General features: G+C 29.4%; 1 protein-coding gene across 2 annotated transcripts in view; it reads left to right on the plus strand.

The window, feature by feature from the left end:
- LOC143193873 (uncharacterized) overlaps positions 1–18253 on the plus strand; it is a 50013-nt gene that overhangs the window by 23369 nt on the left and 8391 nt on the right. For both annotated transcript variants that reach the window (XM_076400302.1, XM_076400303.1), the window contains exons 19-33: positions 59–532; positions 1199–1303; positions 1361–1429; positions 2746–2850; positions 2911–2970; positions 4503–4598; positions 4656–4718; positions 5313–5522; positions 7430–7525; positions 7616–7714; positions 8103–8294; positions 10531–10749; positions 12657–13247; positions 16600–17301; positions 17355–17554. In XM_076400302.1, coding sequence (XP_076256417.1) covers positions 59–532; positions 1199–1303; positions 1361–1429; positions 2746–2850; positions 2911–2970; positions 4503–4598; positions 4656–4718; positions 5313–5522; positions 7430–7525; positions 7616–7714; positions 8103–8294; positions 10531–10749; positions 12657–13247; positions 16600–17301; positions 17355–17554 — 3281 coding nt within the window. The remainder of the gene's footprint in view (positions 1–58; positions 533–1198; positions 1304–1360; positions 1430–2745; positions 2851–2910; positions 2971–4502; positions 4599–4655; positions 4719–5312; positions 5523–7429; positions 7526–7615; positions 7715–8102; positions 8295–10530; positions 10750–12656; positions 13248–16599; positions 17302–17354; positions 17555–18253) is intronic.

Genomic DNA, 18253 nt, shown 5'->3' on the forward strand with positions numbered 1-18253 from the left:
TATCATTAATTAAAACTCTCAATCTACCAATATTAAATTAACTATAATATATTTCTAGCAAATAAAATAACTAAAACTAATTTAGAGGATTACACACGAAACCAGGGCATTCCCAAAATTGTGAAAATAAATGGAATGTCTCCATCAGGTTATGTATCCAAAAATGCACTAAAAGCATTTCCCGCGAGACAACAAAAATCTGACATTAGGAAAATGACAAATACGAATATATCTGAAGAGAAGAACAAAAATAACAATATATTGAATAACCAAAAAATATCTATTGAGACTTCAGACATAAAAAATAATTCAATTAATCAGAAAATAATAATGAAACAGTCTACACCTTTATCGACAGACCAAGTAGAAAAGCTAAATATCCAATCAAGATGTTTGCTTAAGCAATCATTAAAAGGAAATCAGTCTTCTGTTAAACTAAACCAAAAAGAAGACAAAGAAATTAAGAAAACTGTTAGTAGCAATTATAAAAAGGAAAATATTAATAGACCCTTTTCAGCAGTTACTAAAAAAGGTATAGTTGCTAAAGAGACATTTAGTATATATATGTTTAATTTTTCAATGCCAACCATTTTTCAACTTGTCCAACGTTCTTCTAACTTTTATTATCGAAATATTATATTATGGAAAAACATATTTTAAATTAAGTAATCGTTTTTCATAATATTAAAGCTGTTATTAGAAGCTTACAAGTATTCTGATCAGCAATATCTATTGGTGAAAATGCGAATTTACTATATTCTATTATTATGAATATATTTATTAATTAGAAGCTCTGCCGCACTCAGCTTATTGACCAGATATAGTGTCTTCTGATCACTATTTGTTCAGCGTGATTTGACTGGCACAGAGTTCGATATGCTAAGGATAAATGTATCGATAGATTAAATTGCTTCAAAACCAATATCGTTCTTTCGTTACGGTATCCTCATATCACTAGAAAGATTGGAAAAAGTTGTAGAAAATTATGGAATTATGCAATTATGGAAACTATTTTTATGAATAGATATTGCAACTATTTACAGAATAAATGTCTTTTTAAGTTGAAAAAATGATCAGAATACATGCATGCCAGCCTTAATACTACAATATTAGTAATGATAATAAAATATAAATAGTCAAAAATTAATTTTCATAAAATACAAGAATTAATGTTGTTATCTCAAACACATTTTATCAGAATTTGGTGAAAGAACTTCTACTGAACAAAAAATAGTCAACATTAATGAAGATAAAATCAAAATAAAGGAAAGGCCAATTAGCAGTCAAGCAGCAATAAAGTCAGGTATAAGTATAAAATTATCAGTATATAAAAATATATTAAACCTATTCATTTTCAAAGGGATTCAGGGAAGAGCATCTAGTGTAAACTCACGAAGTACAACAAAAGAAAAAGAAAACCAAAATAATAGTAAGTGAACGCTAAACTATATTAAACTGCTTAATTAAAATAAAATTTAAAAAGTATGTATACAAACTAAAAGGCGTTCTAACTTAGAATATCAGTATATTTATATGTCAAAATAAAAATATTTATTTAATATTCAATAATTGATTAAAGTAATAAATGACACAAAATGATACTACTTTTGTTAAGTAATATTGTACTTCAAAATTTGACATTTGTTTCAATAGGATCTTTATATATTTTTTAACATATGTTATCAGTTAGATGAAAAGTAATATCGGTATTTCCTAATAGATGGTTTTAAGTAGCATATCTTTAGTATTACTCAGTCAATGATTATTGCGCTTTGAAAGTGGTGATTTCTGAACGATCTTCAGAAATCTCAACTTCCGTCAAATTTAGTTTTTTACTTTAAAAAATGGAAAAATGCAGCATAGTTTCATTGAAAATTGTGTGGTGTTTATACTGCGTGGTTAGATATTAAATATCAGCCTCGGAATGGCTAATCGATGAAATTCTTAAAAATACCAAGGTAGAACGACATTTTTGATCTCGTGTCATCATCATGGAATAAAAGATCGACTATCAAAATTAGATTAACCTTTCTATTTATGAATAGCTGCCGAAGCCAAAAAATTGCTATTGCCAAAAAGGTACTCAATCGTGAGATGCTTAAACTTAGTCAAACCATTAATTCAACCCTCTACTATCATCAAGTATAATCAATATACTGATTTTAATCAATAAACTAATTTTTACATTTTTCAAAGAATATTTTAAAAAATTCAATAGAACAAAATATCATATCAACTGTCTTGAATAAAGTAATTTCGAGAAAATGCTTTTAAAGTTTCCTTTTTAGACGCCACGTCACTAAAACAACTGTATTTTCGAAAATAATTTAAATTTTGAAAACTCTTTTTATGGGCATGTACAAGTGTTAAGTTTCAAAAATATGAAAATTCTATTCTTTTAAATTTCTAAACTAGTATACCCCCTTAATGAATCTTGTATTTTATTTCTTGATGAAAAATTAAATCTATCTTACAATAATAATTCAATTTCTTCATTTGTTTTTCATTTCGCCAAACCTACTGAACAAAGTAACATAAAATAATTTATATAAACATTTTCATATAACATGTGACCATACACCATTTTGATTTCAATTTTGAATGTTTTATGATAAGCATCTGCCTCGCTGCACTAACTGTAGCTAATATATTAGAAATAATAAAGATTAATATAAATAGTAAAACTTAAATTTTCATAAATTACAATCGTTAGATCCGTTTTTAATTTATAAACATATTTATCAGGATTTGGTGAAAATACTCATAATGAACAAAAACTAAACAACATGCATGAAGATAAAACTAAAATAAAAGGAATACCTATTAGCAGTCAAGCAGCAGTAAAATCAGGTATAACTACAATTATAAGTATATGTAAAAATAATTTTAAGACATATATTTTTACGCCAGGCTGGGCAACTAGTTTAAACTCACGAAATGCAGCAGAAGACAAAGTAACTAAAAATAATAGTAAGTCTAAATTAAATAATATTAAAGTCCTGTATTAAATTAAAATGAATACCAAGTTTGCATAAAAATAAAAATGGCTTCTAACTAAAGAAATCATATTATATATATATATATATATACACGACATTAACAAAATATCCGCCAGTTGCTTCAATGATGTTGGAAATGATATTATGATGCTCATCAAAACCAGCATTTTTAATCAATTTTGGCTATGTATTATTTATAATATGTTTATTATTATTTATTTATGCGCATTATCATCTTGGAATATGGAAGTGTTTAGCTGTAATATGCTAATCATTGTATGAACGTATTCATTGGCAGTAATCCGACCAGTGATGTTAATCGAAAGACTAATTTATTATCACGACTTTGCCGTCCAAATCATAATAGAACCTTGCTTGCTTGACTTTAGGAAGCAGAATACCCGGATCATAGGCTTTTTGGGGGCTTTCATACATAAACCTTAATATTTGTAGGAAATAATGTAAACGATGATTCATCGGACCATACCGCATACTTCCAATCATCAAGTATCCGGCTTTTATGATCGTTGTACTACATCTTTCGCAGCTTAGCGTTGAGTTCCATGCATAATAGCATCCCTTCCACAAATATTGGGTTTGCGTGCGACTTTTGCGTATTAGCAAAAATGCGACTTTTGCTGTAATAGTTTTAATTTGTCTGGTTACAATCCTTTTAAATGTTCGTCAATTTCTTCTTTAAATTTTGGGTTTCATCGATCTTCGCCGATGATGTTTTACCATGTTTAATGAATGCTGCTATTATCGTGGTTACTGTCGCTCATGAAACGTTATACAATTGAAGTGTTTTACGAATCACGAACTACAATGTAATGTAATGTAAGAAAACATAGCGAGTGACGTCGGAAGAATGCCAAGAATTTATTCCAAGTGTTTGGTGGGATTAGAAAGAAACTGTTCATCATGAGCTGCCTGACCCTGAACAAACCACTAATTCGACTCTCTGCTGTCAATTGCTAATGTAAATGAAACAGGTGATTAAAAAACGGACCGAATTGATCAATAGGAAAGGGGTCGGAAAGTTTTGAGCATCGACCATATAGCCCAGACCTTGCCTCGTCCGTTTGATAGTTCATACTATCATACTGCAATATTGTGAATATCAGTCACTTTATACCTAAAAAATTAAAACGAAACGAAATTACGTTAAAATATTTTTTCTCATAGTATTTCTTCTATTATGTGTTCATCATTTTCATTTTCCATTTTATTTCCATTGTATCAATATTTCCATCATACTTTCATGTTTTAATTATTGCATATAGAGTTTGTATAGACTAAATAACTACTAATAATACTGAATGGAAAACGGTTAGTTTATTTAGAGAAAAGTCAAAACCATCGAATTAACAATTTGTTTATGTTGCTAAATAGTTGTTTACATTGATACTTTGCATTTTCTCTAATAGACATCGTTGATAGTATTAATTGAATTTTCATAAATTACAATCATTTTATTAGCTCCCATTTTATCAAAATTTGTAGAAAATAATTTAAATGAACAAAAAATGGATAACATTCCTGAAGATAAAACCAAAATAAAGGGAAGACCACTTAGCAGCCAAGCAGTTTCAAAATCAGGTATATATATAGTTAAAAATATATACAAAGATATTAAATCATATTATATTTTTAAAGGAATGCCAGGATGGACATCTAGTTTAACTTCAGGAACAGATGAAAAAGTAACTAAAAATAACAGTAAGTGAAAACTAACCAATATGAAACTATTTAATTAAAATGCTCTCTAAATAAGGAAGTATATTTATATATTTAAAATAAAAATATTTCTTCAATAATCCTTCATTGATAAAAGTAAGAATTGAAAAAATATTACTACTTTTGTTAATTATTTATAAGTTATTATCACATACTTTTTCGTACGTACGTCCTTATTACAAAATGTTATTTAAAGTTTAATACATAGTGAATATCTATATTTAATCTAAATTTAAATAATTATAATTATAACAATTAAAATTAAGAACATTCAATTGAAGAAGTCTTATATCAACAAATATTTACTAATAGATATGAATTGCAACCAGAAACAACTAGTGTCGCAACCAATTAGATAAATTACACATTTTTTTTTAATTCACTTCAACGACTATTTTTCAAAATATGCTTTATTTTCACTGTACCTAATCGACCATATTACTACCATAAGGATAGCCACTTTTCTTTTTGACAATCATCGTAAAGACAATTCAACTTTCAATGCAATCACTATGAATTAAGGCTAAAACTGAAATTGTTATAGTACCAATATTTATATTCTTTTTTTTTTTATAGAACATCAAGAACCTACACGAGATGCCAAGAATTCTGTAAAGGCTGAAGACAAATATCAAGACTCTCCTCGAATTATTAAAGTTGATCTTCCGACTTTAAAAGATTCTTTTGATGAGAAAACACCGAGCTGTAACGCCAAGGAGTCGGAAAAAATTGACTCTGAAAATAAACAGACTAGTGAAAATGGATCAGAATCCGTATTAACTCCAAGTAATTTTACTTATTCTTTATATAAATGGACTATTTGTGGACTTATAATTAGTGAATACAAAACTTTTGAGGATACATCTTAGATATTTCATAATTAGAAATGTCGAATTTTGGATTTCACAAATTCATATGTTCTGATAGATAGACCAAATGATTAGATATAACAAATTGGAAAGAATATTGAAACAGTGACTGAAATAGTGATGGTTTACTGTAGATTGAAAGGAGCCCTACTAATTGATATGTTACCATTGCTATCAAATTATATGTAGGGATTAATCACAGTATTGGTAATACTTATCCGAAAAGTGAAATTATTGTAAAACTTCGTGGAAACATTTCTATGTCTGATTTTTGTTCGATTTTGTGTTTGTTAGCTGCTATTTCTGAAATCTCATAGTGAAATATTTTTTCTCTAGAAGTTATTTAAATACTTGAGATACGATGAGTGTATCGAACGATGGAGGGAGTTCGTCATGCAGCTCTACAATCATGATCCCTACAAGATTTACCAACTCCGTCAGAGATTGACACATCAAAAACTGAATTTCCTGATGACGATCCAACAAAAGTGGCAGAAATGAATAAAACTGGTTAATAAACATGGATTAAGATCACAGAATTGTTGTGACCGATCAGTGAATCCAGAGAGTGCGAATTATTAGTTGATGATGATGATGACTCATTACGTTTAATAATTTTCGAGCAGTGTATATTTCTATAAACCACATTTCAAAAACCTGAAACCTTTTTAGTTGCTGTTAGTCTTCACTACATATAGATGAAGCAATTTAATATTCTTAGTTTTTTAATTAAAATTCTTAATTTTGCTATTAGATTTGTATGTAGATAAGATGTTCACGCTACACCAACTGTAGGAGGAAAGTGTTAGATGTAGAAAGCGTATGATTTTTTTTTTGTTGATTTTCGCTCTGTTTTTGACTGGATGCATTTTCCTCTCATTCTGGGAAGCTTTAAAAGCTGAACGTGCTCTTTTAAAATTCCTTCATGCGTCTAACGATGGTTTCATTAGCTGTATGCGAATGCGAAATTATTTTTTAAATCCATTTGAGGTCTGGTTGTCGTTTGCCAAAGAGATATCGTTTTACTACTGCTTTTCAACTTTCCGAAGTCCTATAATAAATTAAATCATCTCCTTAAGATGTGACAAACAGAACACGGTTGAGGAACAAATTGAGAGACGCAGATTGTAATGGTTTAGTCATCGAATGGAGGATGAACAATTTCTCCATAGACTTCTGCAAAAACGACCTTTTGGGTGAAAAAACATGGATAAACTGGGGACTGATATTGTCCGAGCCCAGAACAGCTGAGGGCGATCGCCAACTGTTGCGAGATTTAGTGACGAATATTCAAAGTCCTGCTGCACCAATAGAAGCCTATTGGTTGAGAAGTATATACCTTCAGTGAATTCATGATAATTGATAATTAGCGTTAACTTTAGCTTATATGAATAAAGCAAACACTTCATCAGAGACAAACCCTAGGTAAAAAATGCCCCATTCATTTGAATAAAGCAATAATAATGTAAAAATATGGTACTATATTTTGGTCTTCTTTTTACCAAAAAAGGATGAACGAGCTAAAATGCTCGACATTAAATTTACCGATTGGCAAGTTAGAGAGAAACAACTAAGAGACCATTCCAAAATACATCTGCTCGTCTAACAGTTTGTCTATTGGATAATTACAAACATAGTTACAACTATAACATTGCGGGATTCGAACCCGCAATTATCACAGTAGGAGGTTTGTCTTATTGCCTTAACCATTCTGGATACCAAGCCGGTAATAACAAAATTAAAAAGAATCCAACAGATAGTCTATTTTATATAACACGGTTATAAATAAACAAAAAAATGTTAATAATTTTTAATGTTGATTAGAAAAAAAGGAAACCAATCCGGTGAAAAAAGAAGCGAAAAAAGTCTCAACTGCTGAGAAAACAGGAAGACCAACCAGTTGTCCTCCAATGAAACCACGTACGTATTAAACATATCAAAGATAACATTTTTTAAATACATATTTTTTATTTAGTTATTTTATAATTTTATTTTAAATTCTTGTTCTAGAAGCTGCAAATTATTGTTCAGGTGCAACGAAGAGAAGTGATTACGTAAACAGCAAAAAGAAAAATGAAGAGAAGAATAATAAAATGACAAAACGACAAAGTAACTAATATAGCAATTACATACTTATATCGATGTTCATATTGTTCATTAGGTGTATGATTTAATTTTTATGGATTTTTCAATAATTTATCGACTTCATACCAAAAAATAAACAAAATTATTGATTTAATATTTTCTGTTGTCTACACCCTAGACGCAAACGAAATTATAGACTTAGCAATTCATTATTTTCCGCCATATGAACAGGAGAGCTCTCAAGGAGACTTAAAATCTGAATGTATTGAGTTGCCTGGTATCTATTTACAACTATTTACGTTTGTGATTGTCGTAAAAATATACTTTCCATCACTATATATAATTTCTTAGAAACTTAATTAGCATTATTTAGTTATTATTTATATTACATTAGTAAACCTTTTTTAACCAGGAACAAGTGATGGATTAAGATCGAAGGAAGAAAACCCGACAATAGTAACATTTGTTTTACCGAATCTAGAAGATCGACAAAATGAAGATATGACCAATATTGATAAAAGCAAAAATGAAAAAAGTATTGAAAAACAAGCAAATGGTAAGAAAATGTTTGCTGCATCTAAATGTGAAGCGAAAGATATTAAAGGTACCGTAATATATAATTACATAAATCATTATTAAATGATAACATTTATATAATTTGCGATGTATTTGCCTGCTTTTTATCTAAACCGTTTTATTTGTTATAGGTTCTATTTGTTCTTTTATCAATTCCTTAATTTTGAGAGATAAAACATGTTGATTTCTCTCTTGATGCTGAGGTAGCTTCTTTTGTAGCTGACCGAATATTGTAATATTGTCAATTATATTTCGGGTTTCTCAAGATGGTCCATACTTTTGAGTCTAACATTTAAATAATTTTGTTACTGCATTATTAATCTAAACTTGTCAAACTTTGTAAATTAGTTAATAAGATTAGGCTTTTTTGATTTTTCATAATTCTTGCTCCCAGTGTAAACAATACTGAAGTTTGATCACATGTTCTCACAAGCTTTCGATTTTTGATTTGATAAGATGCATCCGCTTTATTGTCCGTTGGCCAGTAAGTGGGTTTCGCGCCCTGAATGATAATAATTATAGTATTGTTACAATTTGTAATATTAACTGTTGTGTTTCCTTTTCCAGGTGTTGTTAATCGTGAGTCTCAAAAGGTGTGTTTCATGTTAAAGTCCCCTCAAATAATAAACCTTAGGGCTAATTATGAAAATATGTGTCTGTGTTGTTGTTGTGTGTCTTGGTGGATAGTATATAGCGCCAATATTCCAGCTCTATTCTTTTCAGTACTAATTTCATGAGCACGTTCGTATTTTATATTTTTTTTTTAGAATCATAAGTCTCCGATATGACAGCTATATCTATGTTTCTTGTTGTCAAAAATAGTTTTAGTATCTGGACCCATTGAGTTAACCCATTTGCGTTCCATGTTATAATTCTTAAGAACGAATTACTCATTATTTTTCTTTGTTTTGGATAATTCCGAATTTTTCTAATATTCCTAACCTATTTGCTAACTAACTGAAATTGTCATGATTATCGACGATGGTTAGCTCGTTGGTCCGGTGATTTTGTTTCAATTAGTTTATCGCTAGATTTATTGGACACACTCATGTTTTGAAATTTTATTTATTTTCAACAGCAGATGGCTTTACAGAATTTTGAGCTTTGCTAACTTGTCTTAAACGTACTGCTGTAATCTTATTTAGTCCAATCTCCAGTGATCTTATAATTAACAGGGTGTCCTTTTTCATTACATAATGCATATGTTGCTAAGCTATAACATTGCTTTCTACATTAATTAGTGTGATATTTGTTAGCACATTGCACATATCTAAGTTTCTTTCTGCAGAATGTTTAAGTATGTCCAAGCTGTTGGCAGTTTTTGCATTGGGGGATAATATTTTTATTTCGGAGGTCAAACCATTATGTCATAAAATCGTTTTTTTGTTTTCAGTTTATATTAAATCTACGAAAAACTACTAAATCAGATCTTAATAAGATTTTGGTCATTTGACAACAAATTTAATGTGCTAGAGGTGTTACGTTAGCAACCTCTAGTTTGCTATTAATATCGTCTTGATTTGTTGTTTATGGTAATCTTGTAATGACGACTCTGTACCACTTATAACTTATTAATTAATATGTGTAGAATTCGAGTTTATTAAATGAAATAATCAATTTAATAAACTCATTTTTTTATTTTGATTGATCTCAATGAGATGCTTCTTTACATTTCTGTAATCTATTTCATTACCAGTAACGCCAATATCATTATTTGACAGAGCTTTAAATTATACTTGGTTAGTGGCTACTTCCTTTATCGATGCTGTAACGAAATTTAAATTGCCAATAATGTTTACCTTGATGAGGGAGGCAGAGCAATTTTATCTTCTTGCTTGTATATTTTATGTCTTATACTTTTTTTACTAGGTTGTAAAAGGTGTTAGAAGGTGTGTTTAGAAGGTATTATTTCGGATTTCTTTCCCCGTTTTATCTCTCTAACTTCTGTCTATTCGGACTGTTCGCCTATCAATTGTTCTAATTAATCTTAGTCGGTGGCTAGTTTTCACGGTTTCTTGACGCCTTCTGTATGTTTTTTTAATTGATGTTGCAGTTGTAATTGCATATATGTATTTTTTCACAAGTTTTTGTTTTTGTAAGTGCAAAAAGCGGCATAATAAAATACACATGAATTTTTTAACATGTTTGTAGAGAAAAGTATTTTTAAAGGAAGGGGCAGTGGTGGGTGAACACGCCTTGATTTATGAATGTTGAATTGTTTAAAATGAAACAATAAACTTTAGTTAGCTAATTTTCATTATTAGAAAAAAATAATTCCAAGGAGTTTCCCAACCAAAGTCCACAACATACCAAATCAATTGTTAAAATCACTCTTCCAAAACTGGATCTTTATTCTGACGAGACCAAACCGGAAGTTAAAATGAAAGCAGATAGTGTCTCTAAACCGCCTGTCCACGAAACACATTTGTTATCTCAAAAAAAGCTGCTTGAAGATCAGAAAGACAAATTAATACCGACAGTTAGTAAGTGAACTATTATATCACATATATATTGATATAAATTAAGACTATATTGTAAACATACGTGGGTACTCTTTTCTGCGTTCTTCTCTCTTTTTCTGTAATATAATTATTGATTTTATTATCTATATTGATGTTGAAATTATGGCTTTATTTAATTTACAATATAAACGAATCCGAGTATACTTTTTTATAAAATGTATATATCATATTTCATCGCTTTGATTCGAACTTTTATTTATACATCATTTAATAAACTTTTTTCAGGGACTAAATTTGACATTTTTAACACAGCAAAAAAGTATTTTGTAACATTTACATCTGTTTATTAATTAACACAGGGATAAATCGTACATACATAGTATTTTTAGTCTTATAAGCCAATTGTTTTCACTTTGAAACTATGCATTTCTTCAAGTATGTTTCATCCTATTTCATTTTAATTGCTTTTGAACCTATAGGGAGAAGGAATGGAAAAATATAGCACTCTTTATCTTGATTCACATAAACACGTATATATGGTTCTTCCAATAAAACAGCCAGTGCACGTCATAGAAGACTCGGAGCACTGCTTTTTTCTTCTCTTTTTTTTTCACTTTTCTTCTCATTTTGCCTTAATTAAGAAGAGAGAATGCTGTATGATGTGTCAAAACGTGTAACCGACACATTCTATAAAATTCGATTTGTATTAGTACTGATACTGGTATTACGACAATGCGATATTAACTATTCACATTCAGTCACATTTACTCAAGATATAGTCACATTTGTAGGAAACGAATCTCAAATTTCGAGAAATTGAAATCTGCGCCTATTAATACTTAATACTTTGTGATATTACATATTTTATTAAGGACCAAAAATGGACTTAAATTTCTTGATGGTTCTGTTTCTCTTTCGAATATATATCCAATTAATACAGTTCGAACTACGAGCAATACTAATTAGAATCAAGCAAGAATCTTTCAAGCTTTCGGATAAGAAAATATGAATCTATACTTATTGAATCTTTGATGTGTATCACTAGCACCAATACGTTATATGTCTATGATGCTATTGAATAGTGGTTGAAAAGTTGTTGAACGGTAAATATTTGAAATCAGCAGTATTGCTGTCATTTTCCTTTGCCATTGCCAAGTCCATTTGCCTTGCCCACATCCAATAAAAAGTTAATGTATAGTTTAATATTTTTACAACACATTTTTCTGGTATATTTTATGGCGATGCCGTCAAAAGGACTATATCGGTTTGGTAGTGATCATTTTCACACTTTTTTAGCATTCCGAAACCTGGAATAAGTGATAATCAGAAGGCTATATCTGGTGAGTACCCTATGTGCAGCAAAACTACCAATTCGAGTTACCAATGTGTATTCTTCACTGTGTGACCAATGGGATGACTTCACTGATACTCGCTGTTACTGGTCTTTTTGTTACAATACATCGTTTAATTTGTTCAATTGGTACCGCTAGATATCTGCATCATCAACTGCTCGTAATATATTGGGCCTTGCTGATCCCGCCATACGTAGAGCAATTTTATGAATATTCCGTTTAGGTGTCGATGCGGTTGGCTCTCTTGCTACACCATAGATTTTTTTGGTAGCCATTTTTCATCCATTATATAGAAATAGCCTATTTCTATATAATGGATTTTTTAATGGATATTTTCAAATCCAATAACAAAAGTTATGAATATGGAAAATGCAATGATCAAAATGATCCAAATTGACAGATTATTTTGACTGTGTTATAATACTATAACTGATATAATATTTAAGTCACTGCTTCAGATTACTGCTAAGAACCGTAATATTTTTTTTATCTAAAATCTAATATATAACAAATACTACAATATCTATACAGCACTTTATTTATTAACGTGTTCTCTTATCAGATATATGTTTGTAGAAATGTCAACAATATCTTATGAGAAGTTATATGATAAAGACATTCGCAGACGAGGAAGTTTCACACTTGAACAGAAGAAACTAAGGACTTATACAACTACTAACAATCTGATGAATCGATCCAATCCAAGTGCTATTTTTAAAATACTTCCCGAGAGTGAAATCATGATATTGAAAAAAGCTGAATATTCATCAACAAAAAAGGATGGCGAGAACTCAAAAATTCCCAGCAAGGAAGAAGAAAATCACAAGGAACGGAAAGTGAAGGAAAGCAATGAAGAGTCCAAAATAGCCGTGGAAATGTCTACTGGTAATAAACAAGGTACGATACAAACCAACTCTACCTTAAAGATTACAAATCTCGACGATCCCGAAGAGTCGGATGTCGGTTACATATTTCGACAAAAGAAAACGTGTATAAATTTAAAGGCTGAAATTGTTACAATATACGATAAAGAGTCGTCCCAAAAAATACGGGACGAGTACAAATTGAAGCAATTTAACCGAAAACTGATTCCAATCGGTGCAAAGCCTATCTTCTCTGATTTTAACAATAAGCATTTCTTGAAGATGAGGAACACTTTCTTCCAAAGTAAGAATTTGGCTTCGTTATTATAATTAAAATTAAAAAGCAGCATTATTTTATTGCCTAAATCATATACTGGGTATAGGAAAAAGAGCTTGGCGTTTTTTTTAGTGCGGAAATGAAGAACTTGTTATTTCTGGTTAAAAAACTAAATCGTCTTTTTGAGATTGGAACAAACAATGGTCCGAGCAGGCTATATCTAGCCTAACGGTGAATATATCAAACTATATGCTACAAATGTGTGGAGAATCATGTAGCTTAAGGCTTTTCCTGTTATTCAATTTCAGGTATATTTTATCACGTGCCATAATATCTGTTGTTGTTTGCAGCAGAGTTGAGAATCAATTTTTTTAAATGAAAACAGGAATAAATAAGTTGGCAAAACTCTCCCTTATTTCTTTTTGAGGCTTTATGTACACGGTTGATTTGATTGATTAAGTTTTTGATTTCAATGTTGTTTTTATCAAGCTTTTTCAGGTTCATTTATTTTCGTAGTTAGCTTTGTCCAAATTGTTCCAAACTATTTTGTGGTCAATATTTTTCCCCATACCAATGGATATATACGAATACGATGTATAGTTAATATCAATACTGCTTATTTGGTTTGACTATAAGAATTCCACCAGTTATTCGGTGATTGGATAACCAAACAGTAATTTATCTTCATAGCTAAAATAAGAGGACACTCTTTGAGCAGCATTTTTGCAAGCTTTTTGTTTCTGTAAACACGGGTTTGTACTTTTTATATGATTTTAAAAAAGACCTAAATTTAATGATCATTAAAATTTAACTTAGGCAATCGTTACATAATTAAAACATCAGACTTGTTGCGCTTATGTATTTTTTGTTATCGAAATTCGTTAATGAGATTTTCAATAGCTGCTTTAAGAAGTCAGGCTCTATAGAAAATATTCAATATTCCATATTCCACAAAATTATTAAAATATCAGAATAGAAAGAAAATTGGTCAAATATTTAATTATCGGAAGAAATAGTAATGTGTAGCACAGAAAATAAACAGACTGGCCGATCAGTATGACAGATTATACAATTTCGCCGGTGGTATTGATAAATAGGCTTTGGTCGCATGCAAATTTGTTGTAATCAAGTTTTAAAAAATCCTTAAATTCAACTTTGGCGGCAAAATTCAAGACAGCGCAATTTTTCACGAATTTTCTCTATTTTCAAAGGCAAATACTCGTGTACCGATTTTGATATTTATATTTTAAAGTAACGTAAAGGACCATATTTCCAACGAGCATTTAGTCTGAAGAGAAAAACGCCTTGAACTTTTTACCAAACCCAATATTTTTTTTTAAATATTAAAACACATATGTCTTCTTATATTATCATTAAGCTCTCTATTAGCTCAATTTGAATTATAATTTTCGATATTAACATATTTGCAATGTATTGGGAATTTGATTAAGTTTCGCAATTTTTTTTTCGCTAATTTAAAAAGGTAGCAAAAAAAGCATTGTTTGAATTGCTGTTAAATCATAACAAAATCGACCATTATAATTATCGACCCGAAGAACATTTCTGCAGCAGTTATTAATTGGTTAAAACAAGATCATTTACGGCAATATCCAGCGAAAACAGTTTCAAGTTCAATGGGCAAAGAGCGATACCCCTGTCCATCGGTGGCCAAGCCTGAAGTCGGTCAGTCCAGACCTACAGCCAAAATCTCAATTTGTACCCGTACAAGCATTATGAACAATTGGAACGTTTGAAAGAAGCAGAGATGGAAATAATTATGTTTCATCAAGACAACACCAGGCCTCACATATCAATAGCGGGAGCTTGGTTATGAATAGTAATTTAATCATGGACGTTATATTCCGAATCCGATCTCAAGTGACTACCACCTGTTCACGCTGAATTATTTTACTGATGAAAAATTCGCCCCAATACATAATAATAACAATTGTATGCCCCAGATTTTTGACAAGAAATTCTACGAGAAAGGCGTAATAGATTTACTTTTATGGTAAAATATTGAACAAAACGATAAATATGAACGATTAAATAATATAGTGCAATAAGTATTTTTATTTGTACAAGTGCACTACAAAGAAATTGTCCTACTGGAAAATGAAATGAAAATTAAATTTCACCATTCTTTATATTACTTGGTATAGATACACGCTCTTTGTCAATTCCTGCTGTTGTCTGCATACTCTTAACAATTAACAATTGAAGAACAGCTATACTTTATTCAATATCCCAATGCATTTTCAGTTACTATTACTAAATAATTCTAATAATTCATATTTTAGAATTAACTCTTATATGAACTCTCTTAACTCTTATAGTTTAGATACACTAATTTTTCTAATTTTTGTATAAATATTTGTTAAATAATTTAGTTCATATCGGATTTAAGAAAAAGTATTTCGGTTTTTAGGCAGTACACTGAATATTTTTTAAACATAATGCATAACCCGTGTTTTGATAAAAAATGTAGTTTAAAATTAATACATTACTGTTAAGTCACATTTTATACATCTTCTATATCATTATCGGCATCATTAATCATCGCAATTTAATTGTTTTTTTTTTGCGAATGTTATCGCGTATTTGGATTAATTCAGTGGTACCCAGATTCAGAAGGCAACTTTATGTTGTTAATGCGGCCTTTTACAATTTATCCCCTTAACTTAACATAATTTTATACTATTGTGAAGAATTTTTGCTATCCAATTCCAATGTTTAAAAGAACTAGAGAAACAGAATCTCCCCAGAATAAACGACCTTAATAAAAAAGAGATCCTTGAAGCTTTGAACAATTTACTAAATTATTTTAATTATGTTATCAATTTTATAATAGGGATATCAGATTTGATTTAATGACTATTTTTGTTTGTTTTTTCTTGTAAATTACGATTTACTTGACATTTGGTGGTGGATAACACAATAACATGAATACAATATATTATTAGATATATGTGCAGATAAAATTAATTTGCGGATGAAAAAAAAACTGAAGTACTTTTTCCTTCTATCGTTTCAAATAATATACTATATATTAGGTGTGGTATTTGTCATAAATTGTAGAATCTCCTACAGAAGGTATTACTAAAGGTTAGTATCGTTTCGATATATTATCTATTAGAGTTAAATTATCTATCTTAAATTTAAAAAAAACAAAATAAATTTTAATCCAAAAAACGACTGCACTGAATATAACAGTAGTTGTCTTTAATTAAAAAAATCATTTAAAATTAAATATCACACCTAAAAAATGTATAAATTGTATATTGTTTATCATAATATATAAAAATGAAGGTACGTTAAGTAATATTTCTTGTTGAATATTAAAGTAATATGATTGCTTTATCAAATTTAAAAATTACAGAGCTTGTGGAAACACCACAAAAGTCGCAGCCTGAGAAAGTAGTAGAAAATATTGAAGATTCTAAAAATTCCAAACAAGAAATAGGTGAATTATTAATGCAAGAAGTTCAAAAATTATTTAACGGAACTAGTTCAAATGATAATAAAGGCCAATCAAAGAAATCCTCATTAAAAAATGCAACAAACAATAAACGTCAACAAAACACCAACGAAAAACAAACAGGAATTGAAACAAAGTTTATGAGTGAAGAAGAAACCAAACTGGAAAAAAATAAAATACCACTTGAAAAAAGTACGAAAGCATCAAAAACTAAAAAAGTTATAACAGAACCTATGGTAGATGTAAAAGGGCCTGTTCTAGCACAAATATCGGCTAATAATATCAAATCGTATGAAGGGTTAAAAAAAGAAGCAATTGTGACTCAAAAACTTCCACCCAAAATTAAATTAGATGTAGCTGGTGAAATTGGAAAGCAGCTTATCAAAAAAACAAAATCTCTACATGGGAGTGAAACTAAAAAGGATATTATTAATGAGAGGAAAATTGATAAACCACAAACAGTAAAAAATAAAATCATAGATAATGACTCTGAAGTACGTTTGAGATCTGATACATTGACAGATAATATAAAAAAGGTAGAAGATGTTTTAAAAAAATCAGGATTTCTACAAACAGGCGTCAAGAAAAAAGAAAAAACTCAAAGTTAGTAGGTTTTGAATATTTGTGAAGTGTTAAATAAATCTAACATTTTGCAGTGACGCGAGCAGGGAATGACACTGGAGGAAATGAAAACATGAATGTTTTGGACGTTCAAAATAATACTGTGAATGAAAATAAAAGAAAAAACGATGATGAGATAAAGAAACTATATAAAGAAGAACTGAAAAATATGAAAATAAGAAGTCAGAAGGAAGCTAACATAGGAAAACTAAAAATTAATTCCAAAGCAAACCAGGTCAGTATAAAATATTAGGTTGTTCAAACTGTAGTAAAAACTCGACGCCATTTCATCCATTTTAAATACGTGTCAAGATATATTACAATGTTGCCGAAATCAAAAGAGAAACTAAAGAATAATATAAACCCAGTTCTTCACTATCCAAACGAGTATCGCGCTCCATTTTTGAGATTTAAAAGAATTTCATACATTGATCACCACAAATTTGAAAAAAAATCAAATTATTATTGTATCTTGTGGATGAACTGGGTATAAAAAAATGTGTTAATATAAGTTAATTATCTAATAAATTATATCAACACCAAAAAATATTTCGTTGAAAACGTTCTTTAATGAACAAGAGCTTCCATTGATGAGAGGATATGAGAGGATGAGGGAGTATTGAAATTAAAGTAAATTTCACTGTTTCGAAAATTATTGTAATTTTTACTATTAAATTTATTTTTTAATTTGTTTTATTGATATGAACTTACGAAGGCTTTTTATTATAAACATTTGTATTATTCGATTAGTACGATTATAATGACAAATTATGTTTATCTAATTTTTAACGTAACAAATGGTATTGTCGGTGAAAAAAATACACATCCTTCATTAAAATTTCATTTTACATCAAATTTTCGACATTTTCATAAGATTAAAATATTCGTAATAAATTGAAATAAAATTAGTAATAATCAAAACAGACTATATATG

This window comes from Rhynchophorus ferrugineus, unplaced genomic scaffold (genome assembly GCF_030347505.1).
Source record: "Rhynchophorus ferrugineus isolate W39M unplaced genomic scaffold, kcgeb_rfMv2 rfM3, whole genome shotgun sequence".
Lineage (NCBI taxonomy): Eukaryota > Metazoa > Arthropoda > Insecta > Coleoptera > Curculionidae > Rhynchophorus > Rhynchophorus ferrugineus.